This window comes from Syzygium oleosum, unplaced genomic scaffold (assembly GCF_021117445.2).
Source record: "Syzygium oleosum isolate NSW1041296 unplaced genomic scaffold, Sole_v2.1 Sole_v2.11, whole genome shotgun sequence".
NCBI classification, from domain to species: domain Eukaryota; kingdom Viridiplantae; phylum Streptophyta; class Magnoliopsida; order Myrtales; family Myrtaceae; genus Syzygium; species Syzygium oleosum.
In genome coordinates this window covers 3,462,590-3,488,614 of record NW_026607495.1, presented here as the reverse complement: position 1 = coordinate 3,488,614, position 26,025 = coordinate 3,462,590, and the positions used below count along the sequence as shown (strand labels likewise).

The window sequence follows — 26,025 nt, the reverse complement described above, 5'->3', positions numbered from 1 at the left end:
ATGAATTGATGATTGGGCTTGTGGCACAAGATTGGGGGTGAAATATCAATTTTCTTTTTCTTGAAAAGTTGATGCAAGGCGGACCATTGGAAATTGAAATTCGAGGATCGAGTTTTGAACATTTTAAAATTTTGAAATTTTGTTCCATATGACATATTTAAACGTTTTAAACCGTATAGGAATTAATATCTTAAATCGTGAATAACTATAGCATTATTTTTTCTTTCTACAGGAAGGTCAAACGAGATTTTTGAAAGGTTAGGACAAACCGGTGAGAGATTTTCTCTAAAGACAAATACAGTTTAAAATCCATCCCACAATGTTAAAGCGACAGGAACTGGGGTGGTTCAAGCCATTCATATTCATGTGGACAGAGGAATAAGATGGATGGTGGTGAAGATGGAAGACAGCAATTGGCCTCATACGAGGTCATTGATTAAAGTCAATTTATGCGAGCTTGCATTCCCATTTGCTCCAACGTGGAGACTGCGAGAGGAAAAGTATGAACACTCTTATGGAGTGCACGCAAGGATACTTCATCTCAGTCATTAAATCTTAAGACTATATTTGAGCGTTCGGATTGGGATTGGAATTGGAATAGGAATAGGAATAGGATATAATAAAGATGGATTTGAAATCCTCATAATATTCTCTGGATTGTAAAATTATCCCATTATATATTTTGTGCAATTTAAGATAGGACTTAAAATATTTAAAAATCTGCTATCTAAGATAGTATTGAAAGTCTTTTAAAATCCATCTTATATGAAAATCTCATCTCTGACAAGCTCCTTGTGTACGTGACGACTCAAACCCTCTCGACCACTATCATTAACAAGCAATCTCTCTAGGAAATTGACCTCGATAGCTTGATGACTTTCAACAAACACGACCTCATAGAATTCTGGTATGACCTCGTGATCAGCGAGAGGAACTTCCTGTGGGTCATGTGGACGAACTCCATCGTCGAAGAAAGTGGCGGCACCATCTTGGAGGAGCTAAGGGAGGCAACAATAGAGAAGGGGTGCATTGTGGGTGGGCCTGCAAAAAGAGCTTCTGCAACATGGTGCCATTCCGGCATTCCTCATGCACAACAGGTGGAACTCGATGCTCGAACTACAAAAATGGAGGATGATCTCTTCTATTAAGCAAAATTCTAAACTGAAGGCAAGGAAGATCTCTCTTTAGCATTTCATCAAATACTTGATGAATGCCTAGTTCATAGTTGATCAAGAGAGAGATTGTGGAACAATGGAGGCCGAGAATGAGTAATTTGCAGTATGAATTTTTGTTTTGTTACTCTACATTATGTTATAATAGTACATCATAACCTTTATAAAAATAAGACATTCGCATTGTAAGACATTTTACTCTTGGCAAATATCGAAATATCTATATCTTATGATTTTTAAAACAAGAAATTTTGCATTTGCTTGTTTACAATAAAACGTAGTAATGATATAAATATCGACATGGACCATGCCCTGTGTTGTAAAAAGTTTTACCTTTTGAAGATCTTTTAATGATCTTCTTCCTTTATTGTCCTCATCCTTTTCAATCTCTACTTCAAGTTTTTCTCCAGAGCGTCACCAAAATCCAACCATGACCTCCGTCAGTCAGTTCACTCACAATCGATAGACTCCTTTCGTCCTTCGGCTAATTTTCTATTGGAATAATTTTAAGTAAAATGTGTATGTTGAAGCTGAGTTAGACTGGGTGATGCTGATTCGAGTATTTGACTTTTAACTTTAGCCATGTAATTGATGATAATCTTCTTTTTATCACAACAGGAGTTGTTGTAATTCGATGTCTAAGCCCAAACAGGAAATATAGGCACTATTGATTGACTACATAATAGACACGAATGGGGGAGGGGCTTCCACGATTTCATGAACATTATCAAAAATAGTTTTTTCTAGTTAAGAAGATCATCGTGTCGAACGAAAATAGGAAACGAGTTTTGTTCTTCATTTCCACTCAATTGATTCGTGAAAATCTGCCAAAAGGATGGGATCGAGAAGTTGCACAAGTTTCGTGAGGAGATATTGGTCGATAAGGATGAACAAAAATGTCATTGCTTGTGCTAGCTTTCGATTTTCATTTACAACAAGGAAATAGAAAAATCGATACCAAGCTTTTCAAATGCTGGCCCAAAATAAAAAAGAACCACAAAATTTCCCAACGAAGGTTCTTGGTAATAAGTATTTAAAAATAATTACCCTTTTACAAATGGATCCTGCTGTGTAATGTAATGTGACTTTCAATGAGATTAACAATGTAGGGATGCCAATTATGACATAATATCTAACTTTTGACTCCTATCTGACAAATAATAATATTAAGAGTTGAATAAAAAAAACATCCATCATCACGAAAAACAAGATTATGCAACATAGTTAATAAATGAACATAATGAAGTTACCCATCATTACACATAGAAGGAAGGAACATATGTTCAGAGGGTTCTGTCACATGACTCGACATACGTCCAAAATGTTATAACTTTTGTGATTGAGAAGTTGTGTGCTACACATTATGACAATATATTTGGTCGTTTTTAATGAATAAACAATGAAAAGCAGTATGCGTGGACAAGTTAAAACCTTAAACCACAGTACTAGATTTATTAAAATTAATTTACTGAGAAATATGTCAGATTGTGAGCGATCTGCTTAATAATTGGTTATATAAAAAAATACCAATAGCCTGATATGCCATTTAACAAATTAATTGTATAAAATTGTCTTAATAAATCTAGTATTTTCCTAAAACAAAACCCCATGGCGTTGGCTTTGCAGTGTAGAATTTAGCTTGTGCATATGAATTAGATGTATAGAACAAACTCGATTCCCTGCACAGACTATGGATTCCCATTATTAAAATGGATCGTTTTGTAACTGGAAAAGAAAAGCGATAAGTATACTGAAAGTTCTTAAACTTGTCACAAAAGTACAATTGAGTCATAAAACTTTCAAAAAATGTATTCAAGTCCCAAAACTTGTTACGAAAATGTAATTGAGTCCTAAAACTTTCAAAAAATGTAATCTAATCCTAAAACTTGTCAAGAAAGGCCAATCGAGTATTAAAACTTGTCACGAAAGTGCAATCAAATTCTTCTAATAAAAAAGACTTGCTTAGACCAATTTAACAAGTTCTATGACTTGATTGCACTCTGTGAAAATTTTAAGACTCAATTACACTTTGGTGTAAGTTTTAGGATTTAATTGCATTTTTTGAAAGTTTTATGACTGAATTGTACTTTTGTAATAAGTTTTAGGACTTTCAATGCACTTGTCCCAAAAGAAAATATCAAAACCGAAGAGATGGTGTCGGGAATGAAATGAGTACCTAGACACGGGGGAAGCCGGTCAAAGAATCTAGAATGATTGTGCTTGTGTAACATGAAAAATGAAAATCGTCCTATAGAAGTCTTGGGGAGACTTGTGGGTAGTTTAGAAGGACAAGTTAGCTTATTTAGTATTTACCAAATCAATTAAAGTCCAAAAAAGTTTCTAGGTTCGATTACCTCGTGGCATGTTTCTTGCCAAAAAAAAAACACAAGAAGAAAAATCTTCATGATAATTGATTGGCGGATTTTCAAAAGATTTTGTATTAGTTTACTCTAACTTCTCTCTCTCGTACATACTTGGTTAAATATAGGATGCTGTCCGCTTTATAAATTCTTCTTTACAATAATGATTGGAGTTACCCCAGAAAGGGTCAATAAAGCTAAAGTTGTATTTCCCTAAACGAGCGTTACAGGATATGGGCAAAACCGTACAAAAATGTTGAAATTGGTCCTAAACTCTCATTACAGACGGCTTGTAGATCATCGACGGTCCTTGGTGAGGGTTTTGCAAAACCTGTCGCCAAAAACGTTGGGGACGGTTTTATTGCTTGTTCCCAAAGGATATCAATTATATGCTCGTACCGTCAACTCCATGATAAAAAATTTAATAAAGATAATCTAATTAAATACCATAACAACTAACTAAAAAAGTTACATCAATCAATCAAAAAAATAAGAAGATACAACTGCAACAAGCCTATTCCTGATTTCGCAAGAGAAAGTGCGTTCACAAAGTAAATAGATAATCTTTGTCTCCATCTATAAATACTGTCAAAGAATACAAAGACTTTCTTATTTTTTCTTTGGTCGAATTGATCGCTTTCATTTCTTCAACTGACGATTTCCGAACAACAAAGAAGGGCATGTGAACGAAGGATTGCTCAAAAGGGTTGAGGTGGTTTAGACAACTAATCACAAGGGAGAGCTTCCTATTAACTGATTGGCCTCACAGTAACGGTGGACAACTTGCATTTCACGGAGATGGGCCAGATAAGATCAACGCCCCAGAGAAAGCCTCTCAGAGATGGAGCACCTATAGCCTACAGGTATAGTTTTAACAACACCGATATGCAACTAGTTTCACAAGTGAAGAAATGTGTAGCCTAGTGGGTTAGATAACGAACACTTCCATTTGATTATTTAGTCTAGACAAGAGAAGTCGCATCGAGCCTTATAGAAGCACAATAATGTTAAAATGAGCCATATTACAGTGGATCAACGTATGATTTAGCCTCAACTAGTAAAAAAAAATCTTAGAAGAATCATAATAACTAAGATGGATAACATGAGTCTAGTCTTATTTTCAATGCACACAACTCCCTTTGAGCAATTAACTGCTTATCCTCCAAATAGATAGATTTTTGCAATGGTTCATAAAAAATCATGGTGGAAGGCCAATCAATCTCACCATGAGACCATCCATGAAGTAAGATTTTGCTTTCACCGCCATTCATCGGGGGTACAATTCAGTAGCCGTCATATCACTGGTTGACGAAGGCATAGTCCTACTGGTGGATTGATCCGATTCAAGCCCTTTCAATGGGATGCTCAGTCCCCGCGATCTACTTCGGACAAAGAAGGCTGGATGTCGAGGCGTTGGCAGGTTAAAGTAATTGCTGCTGAGCATGAGAACTATGGTTGTCATGGTGGGTCTAGTAGCCGGATCTTCCTGAATGCACAGTAAGCCAATGTGCAGGCATCGAAGTACTTCATCTCTTGAATATGAATCCACGATAGCCGGGTCCAACACGTTCAAGGGTGTGCCATCTCTCCATTGATTCCACACCTGCAAGAATAATTCTGAAAAATCTTCACAAAATTACGGCATTAATTCAGTGACTCATCATGCAAGACATCTGAATCTTGCAAAAAAACCATATATGACTAAGGATAGGCCAAAGGATTAAGTTTTTACAAAGGAATTTCAATTTCATTTGACCAAATTTACAAAGAGTGCGGTGTGAATATTTGCCGCAATAGCACAGCAAAACTTACATAACTAGCAAGATATTCACCCCCATCCAATTGGTGGTAGAAGTTATTCTTCTTGCCGCAAATGATCTCTATAAGTAGTACGCCGAAACTATAAACATCAGATTTCACTGAGAACTCTCCATGCATTGCATATTCAGGAGACATGTAACCACTGCAAAACCGAACATTAGCCACATGTATATTGCATATTTAGATGCAGATCAATGAGCATCCTTAAATAGATAAAATGAGCAAGTATGGCATCCAATTACAAAGTCATCTATTCAAGACCTAAGACTTACAAAGTCCCCACGATTTTATTTGTGCTAGCTTGAGTTTGATCGACTCCAAAAATCCTTGCCATGCCAAAATCTGAAATCTTCGGGTTCATTTCACTGTCTAACAAGATATTGCCACATTTTAGGTCTCGATGGATGATCCGGAGACGAGAATCTTCGTGTAGGTAGAGCAATCCTCGAGCGATTCCAGATACTATTTTAAAACGTAATGGCCAATTCAATTGACCGCTTTTTTGGGGATCTGCATCGTTGCACCAAAACTCATTATGTGCTAGCATGTGGCACCTATTCAAAAGCTCAAGGCAAATATATTTACTCTCATCAATCAAAGGTGGCTTAACAAAAAACTATAATCAGTTGAAAGAACAGAAAACCTCTTAATTTCAAGTTTTCCATAGCTAGTGAAAGCTCGAACATTTGATTTCAAGCAAATGTATATAAGAAGGTCAAATTGCAACATACCAAATAAGAAGTAATCAAGGCTTTTATTTGGCACAAACTCGTAGGCCAGTAGCCTTTCGTCTCCCTCCAAGCAAAATCCGAGTAGTCGTACAAGGTTTCTGTGTTGAAGCTTCGCAACCAATAGAACTTCGTTTTTGAATTCTTCATCACCCTGTCTTGAGCTTTGAGATAGCCTCTTCACCGCGATTTGCTGTCCATCAGGAAGGCTACCCTAAAGTGTTTTGCATTCATCGTTTAATTCCTTAACACAACTTCTTAAAAACTAACATAAAGAAGCGCTACATGTTTCTTTCTTTTTCGGCACCATTATGTTCAATTCACATGTAAAACATTCTTGATTGTTTCTAACTAATATGTAATACGTACCTGGAAAACTTCACCAAATCCACCTTCACCCAACTTGTTTTCCGGAGAGAAATCATTTGTCGCGGCTTGTATTGTAGCCAAGTCAAATTGCAAGGACTCCACGGTGGTAAGTTCATTCGCACCTGCATTACCAAAAAACGCAATTTGATTATCAAATTATATCGACATTGGCTCCTAGTGGCGTTTATACGGTTGCCAGTGCTTGGGAACATTATCACAATGAAGAGCACCGGATTAGGCTGGCATGATTGTCTCCTTACCCCAATGAAATCTTTCGCCTCTTGATTGGTCATGAACAAAAAAATTATAATATCATCAATACTATCGGTAACAAAGTAATTAGATGAATCTTGTATCGTGATCACTTCTTCATGCTGAAGGTAATGCTAAGTCTGTTAATTGCGGTGCAGATGCTGCCTATGCTTGGAGGGAATTGCTAAACGTTAGGAGCATTTTGAGGCCTCGTTCTGTGGTTGGTCATGTCGAATCTATATCCCTCTGGCACGACACATGGCATCCTAATGGGATCTTGCTGGATGTATACCCAAGGAGAGTAGTTTACGATTCTGCTGTTTTGTGACTGCAAAAGCAGCTGATATGATTTGTGCTCTGAATGGGAAAGGCCCAATGCGAGGTCTGAAGACTTGGTATCAATCCAGGCAGCCGTTTGTTGTGTGATTTGTCCAGAGTCTTCTTTGGAAGACCAAGATACTTGCACTGCTGCTTTTTCTGACATTCTTACCTCTGCTTCAGCTTGGGAGATTGTGAGGAAAGAGGCACAAGAGTTGAATGGTATCATCTGATTTGATTTTCGTCTAATTTGCCGAGGTTTGGATTCATATTTTGGTTGTCGATACAACATAAGCTGCCTATATTTCAAGGAAGTGACAGAAAATCTTCTAATCATGGCCAAACTCTCTGTTTTTTGTGTCATAAAAACACTCAGATTAGATCCCATTTGTTCTTTGGATGCAGTTTCTCTAAGCAAGTCTGGAAGAGTGCCCTTCAGCTTTGTTTTCCTAATGATGATATTGGTGATTGGGAGTTTGAATTGTCCTGATACTGCAGGCTATGAAAGGGACAGATTTTCATAGGTGTTTGGTAATTTTTTTGTAGAATTGCTGCATCAATTTACCTAGAAGGCCATATATGAGCTGTTACATTTCCAAAGTATTCCTCTTCTTGATGGCATTATGATTGTTTGTCCTTGATCTTTTCCATTATATATGCTACATTTATATGAAACGGACTCTTAATTTGTATGATTAACATATCAGATCCTTGGAAAAATAAAGAAGTTTCATAATATGCTTAATTATATGACGAGATAGTTTACGAAAAAATAAAGGCAAATAGTCAATTTACCGCTCTTTCCTTGGACAACTTCATGCATCTTCTTTCCCTTTCTTCGAAGCAAACAACAAACGAGAAAGAGAAGTACCATAGCACCTCCAATGGGAACGGCAATGGCGATGGTTATCACTGTAGATTTGTTGCTTTTTCCTGCGCACGTACCATTACGTATATGAGACAATTACTAGACTAATCTAAAAGCTTTTTAGATTTATTTGTTTGAAACCCATTCCTTTTTTTTTGTCCCAACGTGAATTGAAGCCCGAATTTCGATTCATGTTTGCTTCTCATCAAAACAATGCCATGTAATAATGGAAGGATAATTTCAGTTTCCATAAATGGCCTTAGTATTGCATGCATAGCCATTTGGCATATGCTTCCCACACTGTATTCAATTTAGGAAACTGTGACTTATGGCAAAAAATAATAAAAAATGCGAATAGTTTTTCCAATAGTCGAGGCTAATTTCTAGAAAGGTGTGATTATTTCCACCCCTAAATGACTCAATCTGACCCCATTTTCACTAAAGAGACAAAATTATTCTTAATCCTCGAATCGAAATTTAAAGTGGTGGATCCCAAGTTTATTCACATGCCTTCTTTATTATTATTTTTTTCAGTTTTTCTATTTCTATGTGGAAACTTCATTTCCCAATACAAATATTTAAAAGATGATACTTAATTAAATCAAACCATTGCTTAAAATAAGAAAAAAAATTTAAAATGTCAATTCAACCTAAGTCATTTTATATTGACAAAAAAATATTTCATTCATGAAGTGTTTACAAAAAAATACAACAAGGTGTCTAAATGTGCATAAATTTTTATGTCCCTATTTTTAGTGTACTTTTCTATATTACTACATAATTTTACATGCTCTGCATACAGGTACAGAAAAAAATAAAATCACTAATTCTTTGATATAGTAAATAGAGACTTGCTATTGTTTTAGACAAATCAAATAACAAATAACAAATGCACCACAAAAAGGACGAAGAAGGGGTAGGTTGCTATAATGGAAATGATGACGAAGAAGAGGCTAGTTTTTGTTTTTCAAATAGCCATAAGGTTAAATTTGAAAGGAACCCACAATTGAAAACAGTAAGGGCGATATTATCTGTTTAGTAAAAAATTAATGGATTTAGTCATATACAGATTGGATGCAGCCCAACCCTTTATAAACTCAGCAAGACTTCTAATCACCCAGCCAGTTTCATTTGATTTTTTCCCCTTTATAAAAGGATCTTCCGAACAAAGAATTAAGGCTGATTCTATGGTGCCATTAGCAAAACCAAGGCAAATTTGCCTTCTGATCGGAAGGCTAACAAGACACATCGCAGTCGACTAATTAACAGCTGACGAGTCCGTCGGCAACTTTTCTGTGCACAAGGACAAGGTCACGGGAGGGTAGACTCGGCTTAGAATATATTATATTTCTAATTTTTGTTTCATATTAGAAAATCTAATTCAAAAGCTTAAGTTATTAGGTAGAGAAAAATACATGAATATAAAAAGCATATAAGATCTATTGTCAAGCGACTTGGAATAATATTTCAACATTTCAAAGCCAAATCACTCATCCCATCTCTGTCCATCCGAAAAAGCAAGAACCTTGGACAAACAGAATAAACAATCGACTTGAAAGCAGGAAAGGGAAGGTTCTATTTCTTTTGTGAAAAGGGCAATTTAGTTAGTAAAAGTGTTTTTTATATCCTTTTGGAATGAGAACTCCAACTATAATAAATTTCCCGAACCGATTATTGTCAGTAGTGAAAGAGAGGCAAAAGAAAAGCTCCGGGTACCTTCAGGAGGAGGAGGTGGGGCCTGTTCAGCCGGTGTAACCGGAGAAGGAAGTGGGCCCGGCACGACGGAGCTGTCATAAAAGGGGTACAACTCGAACCTCACGTTGCAGCTCGGAGTGAATATCCTCCCTCCTTGCTTTCCCTGGGGAAGAGCCGGAATCACTGACCGGAGGCACGTGTTACAGTTCCACGGCGTCAAGTCCGGTGTGCACTGCGCCATTGTGTACAGCTTCTCAAACGCGGTAACATTGGCCTCCGCGACTGCGAATCTCTTTCCCGACGCCCTCCAGGCAACATCTTCGATGGTCTGTCCAAGTACTTGCACGAACCCTGCCGGGTCGGAGATGTTCCCGGTATTGTACATCACATAAGCAGGCGACTCTTCCATGACTGAGTAGATGGACTGGTTCGAGTACCTCAACATGCACTCAGCGTACCAGATCACGGAGACTCGCTGGTTGGGGCAACTTTGGAGGATTTCCTGTTTTCCAGTAGCCACGCAGTCGCTGCACATGGCGATGTCGAGGTCACCACGGCAGAGGAAGAGCCCGTAGGCCCGGTCGGGAGGGTTTTGGCCGGCAGTGGCACTGGCGAAGCCGTCGGTGTTGTCAGTGGCGGCGGAGGAAAGGGAAGAGAGGAGGGTGTCAAGGTTGGACTCGTAGGTGGAGTTGGGAGTGAAGAGGGTGGTGTTTGGGCAATCATGAAACAGATATTGGGGCGCAGCTCCGGTACTGAAAATTCTGATGATGCAGAAGGAAAGAGAGAGGGAGACGGCGAAGCAAGATTTCATGGTTGGATTAATGATTGTATTGGCTTAAGTTAGATCGCAACGCAATTATAGGAACAATGATGTTTGAATTGTCGTCCCATAAGTTTTGTCCATCCTTCCATTCACTCCATCGAAAAGTCTTCTACGACTTTTATGATGGATGTGCAGTTTCTAGACCCCTCGTGTTTTACCTAATTAATTAGATAAATAGAAAGCAAAAAAACTCTAAGACCACTATTGGTGCGGAGGATCGGTCCCACCCGCTCCTGACTGAAACCTCCGCGCTACAAACGGAAGTAATCGGTTTTCTAGCAGAATACCCCTTTTGCGACGGCTGGTCACTAACTCAATTGCGACGGTCCAGTCCAGTTTAATTTAGTTAGTTCCCGAATGAGAATCAAAGATCACCTTAGTGCGCCGAGAACCCAACTAATTGAGAGAGATTTTGAAAACTGTAGATAGACTTTCGGGCGATGAGCGAACCATGGAGGATCAAGGTGGGATTTTGCTTTCGGGGCTACTTCGCAAATAGTCTAATCTTGGTGATTCTCGATTTTGCAAGCTCTGTTCTAAATTATGTTTCGATTCCTCTTGCAACCATCTCATAGGAGTGCATGATATTGTAGAAATTTCCATTGCTAATTTGCTTCTACAGGCATGAGCAAATTTAGAAAAACAGATTCAAAAGCGGTATAAACTCATTTAAATATATGGCTGTACTATCTTTTTTCCACTCAAATCATCTTCTTTAAATTCTTCAGGCATGAGATTTTATCTTGTTAATAATGTCCCGCTTGAAGAGCAATTGTCTAGAAGAATTATGTGGTCCTCCATAATCTGTCCATCACGCAACATCCTTTATTGGAGGGGTGCATCAATTCTTAATTTGGTGTTAGCCACTAAATTTGACTAAATGCGAGCTTCAAAGCAATGGCTTTCGTGTGAAAGTCCACTAAGGAAAGTTTGCACCTAACATGTGCTTTTTGACTTTATGGGACGGAAGACTTGAATGTAGCATTAAAGCTAGATAAACACAAAATGAGAAAACAATTGTGCGCAATCATTTCAGAAAGACATTCCCGTTTTCTTTGAAGAAACTTATCTACAAAGTCTTAAATCTATTATACTTTTGTCAATTCAATCTTAATATTTTTTAATTATATCAATTAAGTCCTAAATCTATATTTTATCGAATGAATCAATCCGATCAATTTTGACTGAAAATCGCTGAAGTGGATATCAGCCGTCTTAAGTGGCAAAGTTTGTGCTGACGTGGACAACTTTTAATAATATTTTAATATTTAATCTAATTAATTAATTAATTATTTTTTTTTATTTTTTTCTTTTCTTTGTTTTTTTTTTATTTTACATTTCTGGCCAGCAAGGTTGCCGGTCACAAGCAAGGGCTTTGGGCCCTCGCCCAGATCTGGCGACAATGTGATATGTTTTTGTTGACACCTAAATTTTAGCGACCCGTATAATTGTTCATTACATGTAAAATTAGGGATCGACCCGAACCCCCAAACAATAAATGAATTATATGCAAAGTATTTTCATTAGTATTTAATTAACAGTAAGGGATAAGTGCATTGGAAGTTCTAAAAATTGTCACAAAAGTGCAATTGAGTCCTAAACTTTGCAAAAAATTGAATCAAGTCCTTAAACTTGTCACAAAAGTGCAGTCGAGTCCTAAAACTTTTAAAAATTGCAAACGAATCCTAAAATTTGTTACGAAAATGTAATTGAGTCATAAAAATTTCAAAAAGTGCAATCAACGGAAGGACTTTACTAAATCAATTTGACAAGTTTTGGGACTTGATAGTACTTTTTGAAAGTTTTATAATTCAATTGCATTTCGTGATAAGTTTTAGGACTTGAGCACTTTTTGAAAGATATAGGATTAAATTACACTTTTGTGATAAACTTTAAAACTTCCAATGTATTTATCCCGTTTGCATTATTATCATACCAGTGAACGGACTTGAGTGAATAGCCTTGAACTGAATTAATTGGACTAAGCCCGTCACGGTGAAAATTTGGCTTAGCACGTTAATTCATCAGGATGCCCGAAAATATCGCCGGAGAGAACATGTTTAAATCTTTGGGGAAATAAATAAACTGGACGTCACGCTGATCGCACAGGAATCTGCTGACGTGTCGCCTCGGCAGTAAGTGATGGCGTGCTCTCACTCGTGGCATAGAACCCCTCATGTGCAGCCACGTCGGAGGGAAGAGACCTCAGGAGGGCGTCGCGGTTCTTTGCGTAGGTGCTGTTCGACGTGAAGTTTCCGACGGTGTTGTAGCAGTGTTGTGCATGGGATGGGTAGGTTCGGATCAGAACAGTCAGCAAAATGAGGTAATAAAGAGTGGATGATGAGTGAACGATATTATTTTCTGGTGTTTCTTGGTGCTCTAAGTGGTTTTAGTGGATGCACGGTCGGAGATTTTCACTTTGTAGGGGATAAGGTGAAAGAAGAAGAAGAAGAAGAAGAGGGAAGTAATATATGTCGACGAGTTAAAACCTTGAACCAGATAGCCAACAGTCATGCCATAGATTCGTAGGTGCCGATTCAGGACTTCAAGCATAAACGCTGAGAAAATGGAGGAAGAAGAACAAGAGAGATGGAGACGGCGAAGCAAGACTCCATGGTTGGACGGATGATAGCGTTGGCTAGTGAGATCGGCAGGGAATTATAGTGAAAATAATGTTTGTCGTCCCATCATAAGTCTTGTCCATTCTGCAGGTTCAATGCACTCGCTCGCCATGACTCCATCGGAAAGTCTTCTCTAACTTGACGATGGATGTTTAATTTGTAGGCCCCGCGTATAGAAAGCAAAAATCTAAGACCACTTGGGATGCGGAGGATGGGTCCCACCTAGAGGTGGCCACGGGCCGGTTTTGGCCCGGAACCGGACCGGAACCGGCCCGGTCAAACCCGGGCCCGGCCCGTTGATCGGGCCCGCGGTTCGGAACCGGAACCGGCCCGTGGCATACGGTCCCGGTTCCGGTTCCGAGTTGAACGGCCGGAACCGCCGGTTCGGGCCTGCTCGCGAAAAAAAAAAAAAAAAAAAAAAAAGCTGCAGGCTACAAGACACTGCGGTCGGGGCCTGCGCAGCCATGCTGCAACAGCTGCGTGCGGGGAGAACGGGGCGGGCCAACGGCCCAACCAAAAAAAAAAAATTTATTTATCCGCAGCAGGGCCTGCAGACGTGCAGGCCCTGCTGCGCGCCGCAGGCGCAGCACCTTGCGGCTGCGGCCCGTTGGGGCAACGGCTACGCCCCAACGGGCGTTTTTATAATTAAAAAAAAAAAAACACATAACCGTTGCAATTTTGCAACGGTTATGTTTTATTTTTTTTAATTCTAAATTTTCTTCTATTTTTTTTCTATAAATTCTCTCAAATTCTCACAATACACACACAATTCTCTCAAATTCTCTCCAATTCTCCTCTCAAGTCTCAAATTTTTTCAATACTCGAAATTCTCTCAAATTCTCTGAAATTCTCTCAATTTTCTCAATCCACGCAATTCTTTCTTAATTCTCCCAATTAATCCGCTCAATTCTCTCAATCCATTCGAAAAATGGCAAGTAGAAATCGAGTGCCAACCGGCAAAGGTAAGAATATCGCGACGGAATCCCATCATTCTTTTGATCCTCGTGAATATGCAGATTTTCAAGATGATGAAATCAACATTTTTCACGATGTGGAGCGCGTCCCGACGCAAGAAAGTTTTCATCCTCCTGCTGAAATATCTACAATAAAGGAAGCGGAACGGGAATTTACATCCGACATTTGGAATCACTTCACGAAAATGGAAAGGTTTGATATCGGTCAAAAAAGGTCTTGTGACATCCCGAATTTCGGCCATTTTTGGGATTTATAAAACGCGTAATTTGTCAGTGTGCTTATAGTAAAAATCTCGCCCGGGAACTGATCACTCCCGGTTATCATTTTAAATTAGAGATTTCGCTAGAATCGCACTCGATCAAATTTGGCCGTTATTTAGACCCTGAACTTGGCAGTCGATTTTCGGGAGTTTCGGGACGAAATAAATTGGACGGTGTCAATATTATGGTAGCCAACGCTGAGATTTTCAGGAATGATGGAAAAATGGGAGTTTTTGACCACGTGCGAATTTGGACTAGTAGACCTCCCTCGTTATAATTTGGTCTAATTAATTTGGCCTTTGTCCCTTTTTATATGCGAGGCTTATTTTGGACCGGTAGATCATTTTCGGTTTTGAATTTGGACCATCGGTTTGCAAATAATATTTGAATGTTCAAATTATTTCTTATTCTATTTTCTCTCTCTCTCTCTCTCTCCTCCCTCTGCCGCGCCCCTCCCCTACGCGCACGTTCTCTCCCCTCTGCCCGCACGTCCTTTTTCTTCTCTCTCCTCTTTTCTCTCTCCTTCTTCCTCCTTTCTTCTTCTTCTTCTTCTTCCTTTCTTCCTCCCCCGGCCCCGACCGGGTTCCGCTCGTGTGTCCGCTCGCCCGACGCCGATCGCCCGAGCTCGCCTCGCCGCTGCGTCGCCGCCGTCGACAACTAGCTCGACCGCCGCGCCGTCGTCCGCCGATCCGCCCCCGACCGGGCCGGTCCGCCCTCTGTTCCGCATCTCGTTTCCCGACCCCTTCCGCGCGTGTCTTCCATCAAGGCAGCTGTTCGCCGCGCGCCACCACCCCCGTCCGGCGGTGTTCCCGTCGACCCGGGCCGCTGTCCGTGCCATCGATCGTCCCGAGCCGACCGTCCCCGTCACTCCTTTCTCTTCTCTCTCTCCCTCCGGCTTGGGCGAGATCTGGCCGTGTCGGCGCCGCTCGCCGCCGTGAGCCGCCGGCCACCGTCGCTCGCGCTTGACCACCGATCGCCACCCCACCGCCCGGCCGGCCACCCAGCACCGCCCCTCCCCGCTCGGCCAACCCAGCGCCTCCCCTTCCCTTCCCCCGTTCTGCCCTCGTCGGCCCTATTCCCGTCGCCGCCGTGGGCCGCCGCGCGACGCCGGAGCTGATGCCGTCCCGGCGAGGCCTCGGCTCTCCCTTGCTTGCCGCAGAGCTGCCGCCTCAGCCGGACCTCCTTCTTTGCCCGGGCCGTGGCCGAGAGCCTCGCCAATCGCCGCCGCCGTCGCCGTTCCGACGATTTCCCCGCTGTCCAGCCTCGTTTTATTGCTCAAATCGAGGTAAGCAACTCCTAAACTTCGTCTAGGACATTGGGTACTAGTAGACTTGTTTAGGGACCAACTAGCGTGGATTGAGGGCTGTTTAAGGACTGATTGGGTTGCTAGATTGGTGGACTGATTATGGCGGGATTTTGAATCGTTTATGGCTGATTTGGTGATGGATTTTGGCGGGCCTCGATGACTGGTTTGATGGAGTGACATCGATCGGGTTATCGGGTGAAATGTGTGTTAAATCGTGTTGGAATGGCGAGCTAGGTTGCGGTCGAGCGTTGCCGGAGGGGTGGGCTGATTTGGTGCTCGAATTGCGTATGTTGCTTGTTGTTTTGATGGCTGGATCGTAGCGGGATGAGGAAGTGACGGTTGGGTTATTGAATGAAATGCGGATTAGAATGTGTCGGAGTGGCGAGTTGTGTCGTGGGGAATTATTGTTGGGTTAGTAGGTTGATTTGACACTTGATTGTTGTTTAATCTTCGCTGTTTTTATGGCTGGTTGTTGTTGCCTCGAGCTGATCGATTGCGAGTGTGCATTTGTGACTTTAATTGTTAGAATCTCGGTTGTTTAATGTGTCGGAATGATGAATGAATTGTGACGCGCGGGCTGATCTTGGCTGAGTTGATTTAATGTTATTGAAGCTTGAATATGGCGTGGAAATTGATTGAATCACGTGGCGTATGTGATTGTGGCGTATGTGATTGTCCAAAGGTCCTGTGGGGTGTTGGCCCGGGACAGAGCCCGGATTGATCGGAGGGCTGACCTGTGGGGTGTTGACCCGGGTCGTGTGAAAGTAATAAAGGTCCTATGGGGTGTTGACCCGGGACAGAGCCCGGATTGATCGGAGGGCTGACCTGTGGGGTGTTGACCCGGGTCGTGTGAAAGTAAGAAAGGTCCTGTGGGGTGTTGACCCGGGACAGAGCCCGGATTGATCGGAGGGCTGACCTGTGTGGTGTTGACCCGGGTCGTGTGAAAGTTTATTTTTGAAAGGTCCTGTGGGGTGTTGACCCGGGACAGAGCCCGGATTGATCGGAGGGCTGACCTGCGGGGTGTTGACCCGGGTCGTGAAAAAGTTGGATGGATGCGCATGTGTTTTGTGCATGGATGAATTGGGTGAACGTACGTGTGTATGGCGTTCGAGTGATTGTGATGGACTTTTGGGATATTATTGCATTATCATGATTTGACTAATGTGCAGTGTGGGCATGTGAGTGGATGGCGAGGTAAGTCCATTTATGTGAATTATATTTATGTAATCGGTTAGATTGCATGCTGAACTTGTCTGGGTACGCTTTGGCCTATGCGGGGTTTAGGGGTCTGCTTATTGAGATTTATCTCATTCCCGTTGTTAAACATTTTCAGGTTTTGGAAATGACGGTTAGTCGTCGCGTGCGGTCCAGAGACCAGGAGTACTTGGGCATTTGATGCCCGTTCATCTTCTGGATACCCCCTTTTGTGCATAGTGAAGTAGGCCACCCAACCGTCGCCCCCTTTTGTTAAATGTGGCCTTGAAGCTAGTAACCTAGATTTAATGTTGTAAGTGATTGTCAGCTTTATAACATGCGTTTGTTGATTTGTGCCTATGCTATCCCGTTGTCATTGTCTTTTATGTCCGGGTTGTTTCTATTTCGCTTCCGCTTGCCTTTATCGTTGGGTGTTTCGTTTGAGTCGGCGACGCGTCCTGGGACGTCGCATTCAATGATTGACCATCGAGGGGTGTCGCGAGCCCGTTGGGGTTCGGGGCGTGACATCCCTGTTGATTTGGTATCAGAGCAAGGTCAGCTCGATCCAAGTTGGTCGAAGCTTGGAGTGATAAGGAGCGATGACTTTGGGGTAGTCAGTTAAGGAGTCTTGTGTGCCATGCGTACCCCAGACCGTGTGATTGTGATTGCTTGAGTGATTATATGCAATGACATGTGAAATGCAAAGTGCGTCGGGACTTGAGGTAAGTGCGTGAAACCCGTTGGTTGTGATTGAGTGATGTTGGTGATTTGCTGCTGCTTTGTGAATTGTGGTTGTGATTTGGTGTCATGGATGATTGGTCCCCGCTAAGTGAATTATTGTTGTGATTCACCGCCTAGGGCTTTAGACTGGTATAGTTGGCCTAGGTCTTTAATTCCCGAGGGGAATTATAGCAGGTAAGTGGGTGGTGTGAACCCTGTGAGTATGAGTAGCCGAGGAAGAGGTCGAGGTCGAGGTCGTGTAGGTCCGCAAGTTAGAGTTGCAGAGGATCCCATAGTGGATGGAATTTCGAGGGCACTCCAGGAAGTTGGAATTTTAATGGGAAGGCAGACTAAGCAGTGAAATGCGACTGTTGCTACTAATGCTGAGGCCGCTGTTGTCGCCGTTAATGGAAATGTTGGGAATCAAGGTCAAGGGCAAGTTAATGCAGTCAGATAGATGCGTCAGCTGGTTGGAAAATATTTGAAATTGAAACCTCTGAAGTTCGATGGTAAAGGTGACCTTGAGGCTACATTGCTTTGGAGGTATTCGGGTGCACTGGTGAGGAGAAAGTGACTCTGGCTATATATCAAGTTTAAGGAAATGTAAATGATTGGTAAGAGGGCCCTCAAAGTGGGATATTTCAGAGGGCATATTTCTAAGCTGGGGTGTCGTTATCGAGGCCTTCAATGGGAGGTACTTTCAGAGAGTGCGCGAGAACAGAAAATGACAGAGTTTCTTCGGCTTCGCTAAAATTGAATGTCAGTTGATCAGTATGAGATCGAGTTTGTAAGGTTGTCTAAGTACGCACCAAGGATAGTCAATGATCGTGTGGATAGAACAAGGAGGTTTTGGGATGGATTGAAGTCGGAACTTTGCAATCAGTTAGTACTCTTGTGTCTTAAGGGATTACAATGAGCTGTATGAGAGGGCTCGATAGTTAAAATGGATATGAGTGACAGGGCTGTCGCTTCTGGATCGTGGTACGCGCCGGTTAGGGACAATAAGAACTTGGGAAGAAGTCTATGATAGAGAATCGGAGATTTGTTCCTCTAGTAAGAAAGAACTTTGGGAAGTCGAACTACGACTCCAACGCCGCATTTCGGTCTTATGGAAAGAGGCATAGGAATGACTATTGCCAAGGTAGAAGTGGAGCATGTTGTGGATGTGGACAGTAAGGTCACCAAGTGAGAAATTGTTGAACTGACAGGTTAGGTTACTAATGCAATCGCAGCGACTGCAGGTAGGACATTAAGCGAGAGCTGCCCCGCAGATTAATCAGAATCGGCTAAGGACGTAAGGAAAAGTGTATGTTGTGGCTGAGAAGGAAGTGAAGGATGTGCCTTGAAAGTCTAGATGCGTTGTGAAATGGTATTAGGTACAATAGGAGATGATTTTGAAGTTATTACTTGAATGATCATGTATGACGTATTATCACTTATGGTGAATAGGCGTAATCGATTTATGGATTTCTGATTTACTAATGACATTCTTGGACGAGTTTGGAAGGATGAGTTATGCTTGGAAATTTCGGATTATGTAAAGAACCAGGGTGATTGGTTTTGGGAGACTGTTGGATTGAAATTGGATGGATTGAGCTTGTCTTTGAGGTGTATAAAGATAATTATTTTGTGGTTGACTAGTTGGTTGAGGAACCAAGGCTAAAGGACATAGCCGAGGTATGTAATCTTCCCGATGTCTTTCCTCAGGAATTGCCGGGATTGCCATCTGATAGAGAAGTGGAGTTTGTGGTTGAATTAACCCTAAGGATAAAACCAATATTGAAAGTGCCCTATAGGATGTTACTGTCGGGATTGAAGGAATTGAAAGTCCAAACGCAGGAATTATTGGATAAAGGTTTTATTCGCCGAGTGCGTCTCCATGGGGAGCGCCAGTGTTGTTCGTGAGGAAAAAGGATGGATTCTTGAGGTTGTGCATTGACTACAGACAATTGAACCAGGTGACCATTAAGAATAAGTATCCGTTGCCAAGGATAGATGACCTGTTTGATCAGTTGTAAGGTGCATCGATATTTTCAAAGATCGACTTGAGGACGGATTACCACCAATTGAGGATTAAGAAGGAGGATATACCGAAAACGGCATTTAGGACGAGATATGGGCACTATGAGTTTACAGTAATGCCATTTGGACTAACTAATGCCCCCGCTGCTTTCATGGATTTAATGAATCGGGTATTCAAGGAATTTTTAGATCAGTTTGTGATCGTGTTCATAGATGATATTCTGGTGTATTCAAAGAGTTCCGAGGAACATGAGGTACATTTGGAAAGAGTTCTACGGACGTTAAGGGAGCATGCACTGTATGCTAAGTTTAGCAAGTGCGAGTTTTGGCTGAATCGTGTAGCGTTTCTTGGGCACATAATTTTCGGAGAAGGAATCTCCGCGGATCCGGCAAAGATTGAGGCAGTGATGGATTGGCCGAGACCGACGACAGTTACTGAGGTTCGAAGCTTCTTAGGACTGGCAGGTTACTATAGACGATTTGTGGAAAGATTCTCGGCAATAGCCACTCCATTGACAAGGTTGCTTAAGAAGGAGACTAAGTTTGAATGGACGGAAAAGCGCAAAGAGAGTTTTCAGGAATTGAATATGAGCCAAAGGCGTTGGATGGAATTGCTAAAGGACTATGATTGTGATATATTGTATCATCCCGGTAAAGCCAACCGGGTAGCGGATGCCTTGAGTCGGAAATCGAGCATCGCGCATTTGTTGGTCAAAGAGTGAATTTTATTGGAGGGAGCGCGGAACTCAGAATTTAAGTTCGAGGTAGGACACCTCTCTAGTCTGATGGCGACATTAAGGATTGAACCGGAAGTGCAAGCCAAGATTATGGCGTTGCAGTCTATGGACCCTGAGATTCAGAAGATTTTGGAGATGGATGCACTAAGAGGAAACCGGACTTTCAAGTGTCCGAGGACGGAATTCTTAAGTTTCGAGGACGTTATGCGTGCCCGAGGATTGGGGACTTAAGGAAGAGATTTTGTCGAAGGCTCATAGGAGCAATTACAGTATCCACCCGGGCAGCACAAAAATGTACCAGAATCTCCGACAGCACTATTGGTGGGACGGAATGAAAGCGGATGTGGCCAGACATGTGGCTAAGTGCTTGACGTGCCAACAAGTGAAGGCACAGCATTGTAAGCCTGGTGGGATGTTACAGCCGTTGGAAATCCCAGAATGGAAATGGGAACATATTACAATGGATTTTATAACGGGATTGCCAAGGAGCCAGAGAGGACACGACTCTATATGGGTGATAGTAGATAGGTTGACCAAGTCAGCGCACTTCCTGGCGGTGCGAAAGGACTTCGAGCTAGAAAGGCTGGCAGAGTTATATGTGCGACAAGTTGTTCGTCTTCATGGGGTACCGGTGTCAATCACTTCGGACCGTGATCCCCGGTTTACTGCGAATTTTTGAAAAAGTCTGCAATCGGCCATGGGGACTAAGTTGCAATTCAGCACGGCCTATCATCCGCAGACGGATGGCCAGTCTGAGAGGACTATTCAGACATTAGAGGATATGCTGAGGGCGTGTGTGTTAGACTTTCAGGGCAAGTGGGAAGAACAGTTGCATTTGGTGGAATTTGCCTACAATAATAGCTACCAGCAGAGTATCAGAATGGCACCGTTTGAGGCACTATATGGCAGGGCGTATAGAACACCATTGTGTTGGGATGAAGTGGGGGAAAGAAGTATAACGGGTCCAGAGTTAGTTCAGCAATCGGTGAAAACAGTAAAGGCTATCCGGGAAAGGTTGAGAACAGCTCTGAGCCGTTAGAAAAGTTACGCGGACCAAAGGCGTAGACCGTTAGGGTTTCAAGTTGGCGACCATGTATTTCTGAAGGTCTCGCCGATGAGAGGACTATCTCAATTTGGCAAAAAAAAAAAAAAAAAAAAAAAAGGGAAACTAAGTACAAGGTATATAGGCCCGTTCGAGATTTTGGAAAGGATTGGGACGTTGGACTATTGTCTCGCCTTGCCGCCGAATTTGTCGCAGGTTCACAACGTCTTCCACGTGTCGATGTTGGGGATATACGAACCGGATCCGACCCACGTGTTGAATCATGAGGTAATATACGTGGACGACACGGTGTCGTACGTGGAAAAGCCAGTTCAGATCGAGGATTGAATAGAAAGAGTGTTGCGAAATAAGAAAATTCTGATGATCAAGGTAGTTGGGAGCACCATGGGACCGAAGGTGCAACGTGGGAAAGTGAAGAATTGATGCGACACCAGTACCTCCATTTGTATGAATAGCTGGGTTGGATTGTAAATTTCGAGGACGAAATTTTTGTAAGGGGGGAAGAGTTGTGACATCCCGAATTTCGGCCATTTTTGGGATTTATAAAACGCGTAATTTGTCAGTGTGCTTATAGTAAAAATCTCGCCCGGGAACTGATCACTCCCGGTTATCATTTTAAATTAGAGATTTCGCTAGAATCGCACTCGATCAAATTTGGCCGTTATTTAGACCCTGAACTTGGCAGTCGATTTTCGGGAGTTTCGGGACGAAATAAATTGGACGGTGTCAATATTATGGTAGCCAACGCTGAGATTTTCAGGAATGATGGAAAAATGAGAGTTTTTGACCACGTGCGAATTTGGACTAGTAGACCTCCCTCGTTATAATTTGGTCTAATTAATTTGGCCTTTGTCCTTTTTTATATGCGAGGCTTATTTTGGACCGGTAGATCATTTTCGGTTTTGAATTTGGACCATCGGTTTGCAAATAATATTTGAATGTTCAAATTATTTCTTATTCTATTTTCTCTCTCTCTCTCTCTCCTCCCTCTGCCGCGCCCCTCCCCTACGCGCACGTTCTCTCCCCCTCTGCCCGCACGTCCTTTTTCTTCTCTCTCCTCTTTTCTCTCTCCTTCTTCCTCCTTTCTTCTTCTTCTTCTTCTTCCTTTCTTCCTCCCCGGCCCCGACCGGGTTCCGCTCGTGTGTCTCGTCGCCCGACGCCGATCGCCCGAGCTCGCCTCGGCCGCCGCGCGCTCGCCGCCGTCGACAACTAGCTCGACCGCCGCGCCGTCGTCCGCCGGCGCCGCCGCCCGACCGGCTGGTCCGCCCTCTGTTCCAGATCTCGTTTCCCGACCCCTTCCGCGCGTGTCTTCCATCTGCGCCGCTGTTGCCGCCGCGCCTCACCGCCCGTCGGCGGTGTTCCCGTCGACCCGGAGCAGCTGTCCGTGCCATCGATCGTCCCGAGCCGACCGTCCCCGTCACTCCTTTCTCTTCTCTCTCTCCCTCCGGCTTGGGCCGGATCTGGCCGTGTCGGGCCTTCGCCGCCGTGAGCCGCCGGCCGCTGCCGCCTCGGCTTCACCACCGATCGCCACCCCACCGCCCGGGCCGGCCACCCAAGCACCGCCCCTCCTCGCTTCGCCAACCCAGGCGCCTCCCCTTCCCTTCCCCGTTCGCCCTCGTCGGCCCTATTCCCGTCGCCGCCGTGGGCAGCCGCCGCGCGACGCCGGAGCTGATGCCGTCCCGGCGAGGCCTCGGCTCTCCCTTGCTTTCCGCAGAAGCCGCTTGCCGCCTCACCGGGACCTCCTTGCTTGCCCATGGCCGAGAGCCTCGCCAATCGCCGCCGCCGTCGCCGTTCCGACGATTTCCCCGCTGTCCAGCCTCGTTTTATTGCTCAAATCGAGGTAAGCAACTCCTAAACTTCGTCTAGGACATTGGGTACTAGTAGACTTGTTTAGGGACCAACTAGCGTGGATTGAGGGCTGTTTAAGGACTGATTGGGTTGCTAGATTGGTGGACTGATTATGGCGGGATTTTGAATCGTTTATGGCTGATTTGGTGATGGATTTTGGCGGGCCTCGATGACTGGTTTGATGGAGTGACATCGATCGGGTTATCGGGTGAAATGTGTGTTAAATCGTGTTGGAATGGCGAGCTAGGTTGCGGTCGAGCGTTGCCGGAGGGGTGGGCTGATTTGGTGCTCGAATTGCGTATGTTGCTTGTTGTTTTGATGGCTGGATCGTAGCGGGATGAGGAAGTGACGGTTGGGTTATTGAATGAAATGCGGATTAGAATGTGTCGGAGTGGCGAGTTGTGTCGTGGGGAATTATTGTTGGGTTAGTAGGTTGATTTGACACTTGATTGTTGTTTAATCTTCGCTGTTTTTATGGCTGGTTGTTGTTGCCTCGAGCTGATCGATTGCGAGTGTGCATTTGTGACTTTAATTGTTAGAATCTCGGTTGTTTAATGTGTCGGAATGATGAATGAATTGTGACGCGCGGGCTGATCTTGGCTGAGTTGATTTAATGTTATTGAAGCTTGAATATGGCGTGGAAATTGATTGAATCACGTGGCGTATGTGATTGTGGCGTATGTGATTGTCCAAAGGTCCTGTGGGGTGTTGGCCCGGGACAGAGCCCGGATTGATCGGAGGGCTGACCTGTGGGGTGTTGACCCGGGTCGTGTGAAAGTAATAAAGGTCCTATGGGGTGTTGACCCGGGACAGAGCCCGGATTGATCGGAGGGCTGACCTGGGGGGTGTTGACCCGGGTCGTGTGAAAGTAAGAAAGGTCCTGTGGGGTGTTGACCCGGGACAGAGCCCGGATTGATCGGAGGGCTGACCTGTGTGGTGTTGACCCGGGTCGTGTGAAAGTTTATTTTTGAAAGGTCCTGTGGGGTGTTGACCCGGGACAGAGCCCGGATTGATCGGAGGGCTGACCTGCGGGGTGTTGACCCGGGTCGTGAAAAAGTTGGATGGATGCGCATGTGTTTTGTGCATGGATGAATTGGGTGAACGTACGTGTGTATGGCGTTCGAGTGATTGTGATGGACTTTTGGGATATTATTGCATTATCATGATTTGACTAATGTGCAGTGTGGGCATGTGAGTGGATGGCGAGGTAAGTCCATTTATGTGAATTATATTTATGTAATCGGTTAGATTGCATGCTGAACTTGTCTGGGTACGCTTTGGCCTATGCGGGGTTTAGGGGTCTGCTTATTGAGATTTATCTCATTCCCGTTGTTAAACATTTTCAGGTTTTGGAAATGACGGTTAGTCGTCGCGTGCGGTCCAGAGACCAGGAGTACTTGGGCATTTGATGCCCGTTCATCTTCTGGATACCCCCTTTTGTGCATAGTGAAGTAGGCCACCCAACCGTCGCCCCCTTTTGTTAAATGTGGCCTTGAAGCTAGTAACCTAGATTTAATGTTGTAAGTGACTGTCAGTTTTATAACATGCGTTTGTTGATTTGTGCCTATGCTATCCCGTTGTCATTGTCTTTTGTCTGGGTTGTTTCTATTTCGCTTCCGCTTGCCTTTATCGTTGGGTGTTTCGTTTGAGTCGGCGACGCGTCCTGGGACGTCGCATTCAATGATTGACCATCGAGGGGTGTCGCGAGCCCGTTGGGGTTCGGGGCGTGACAGGTCTGATATAATTTGTAAATATTGTGGAAAAATATATAAATATACAGGTGGACAAGGATATGGAACATTTAAACGACATCTTATGAGCAAACATCCAACCGAAACGGGAATCGATATCGGGCAACAACAAATTTCCGGATACGTCAATCCTAATACTTCCCCTTTATTTCGTTTTAATGAAAAAACTTATAAGGAAGAATTAGGCAAATTTATTTCCGTTGAGCATTTAGCATTTAAATTTGGAGAAAGATTTGGTTTTAATGAATTTGTACAAAAAGCATGTGCTCCACAAGCAAAACGTGTTTCTAGAAATACAACTAAACGAGTAATTAAAGATCTTTACAAAAATGGAAAAAATGATTTACAAAATTTTTTTATGCAATTTAATGGATGCGTGCATATAGGTAGTGATATTTGGAGTGATCATTGGCAAAATCATTCTTACATGGGCATAACATGTCATTGGATAGATGACGAGTGGACTATTCAAAAAAGAGTTATTGCATTTAGAGTTTTCGATGATCATCATACGGCAAATAATATTTATAGACTAATTAGGCAAGTTTTAGAAGAATATTATTTGCTTAACAAAATTTTTTCAATTGGTTTTGATAATGCCGCAGCAAATACCGCTTCAATTGCCGAGTTAGAAAATATTTGTAAACCCGCTTTTGGCGGAAATTTTTTTCACATTAGATGTGCTTGTCATGTTTTAAATTTATGTGTACAAGATGGTTTGAAAACTCTTGATATTTTTCTTCAACCAATAAAAACGGCGATTCAATTTTTATGGAAATATCCCAAAAAAATGAAAGAATGGGGTAGATTTTGTAGAGATAATGGCAAAAAGCCAAAAAGATTTCCAAGAGATGTTCCAACTCGTTGGAATTCTACTTTCCACTTGCTTAGTGAATCTTTAGCATATAAAGATTTATTATGTGCATTCATTTCTAATAATATACCTGAGATTAATTTATACCCACAGGAGTGGCATATTTGCCAAAAATTTTTAGATCTTTTAAAGGTTTTTAATGATGCAACTTATACTTTGTCTGGTGTTTATTATCCTACTACACATTTATTTTTAGTAGAGTGTACTAATATTGTCGGAACTTTTGATGAATATGAAAATGATGTTGA

General features: G+C 42.8%; 1 protein-coding gene across 3 annotated transcripts in view; it reads right to left on the bottom strand.

Annotated features, from left to right (window-relative positions):
* Positions 1–4,554: 4,554 nt before the first annotated feature.
* Positions 4,555–26,025, bottom strand: part of LOC115673780 (cysteine-rich receptor-like protein kinase 10) — an 81,351-nt gene continuing 59,880 nt past the window's right edge. Inside the window, exons 1-7 of one of the 3 annotated variants that reach the window (XM_030596027.2) lie at positions 9,593–10,394; positions 7,816–7,962; positions 6,451–6,572; positions 6,085–6,295; positions 5,626–5,863; positions 5,345–5,495; positions 4,555–5,135 (exon numbers count right to left, since the gene is read on the bottom strand). In XM_030596027.2, the coding sequence (XP_030451887.1) occupies positions 4,800–5,135; positions 5,345–5,495; positions 5,626–5,863; positions 6,085–6,295; positions 6,451–6,572; positions 7,816–7,962; positions 9,593–10,394 (2,007 nt within the window). In that variant the 3' untranslated portion in view covers positions 4,555–4,799. Of the gene's footprint in view, positions 5,136–5,344; positions 5,496–5,625; positions 5,864–6,084; positions 6,296–6,450; positions 6,573–7,815; positions 7,963–9,592; positions 10,395–26,025 lie in introns of those variants that run through there. The other 2 variants (XM_056316017.1, XM_056316018.1) reach the window with 2 other exon arrangements.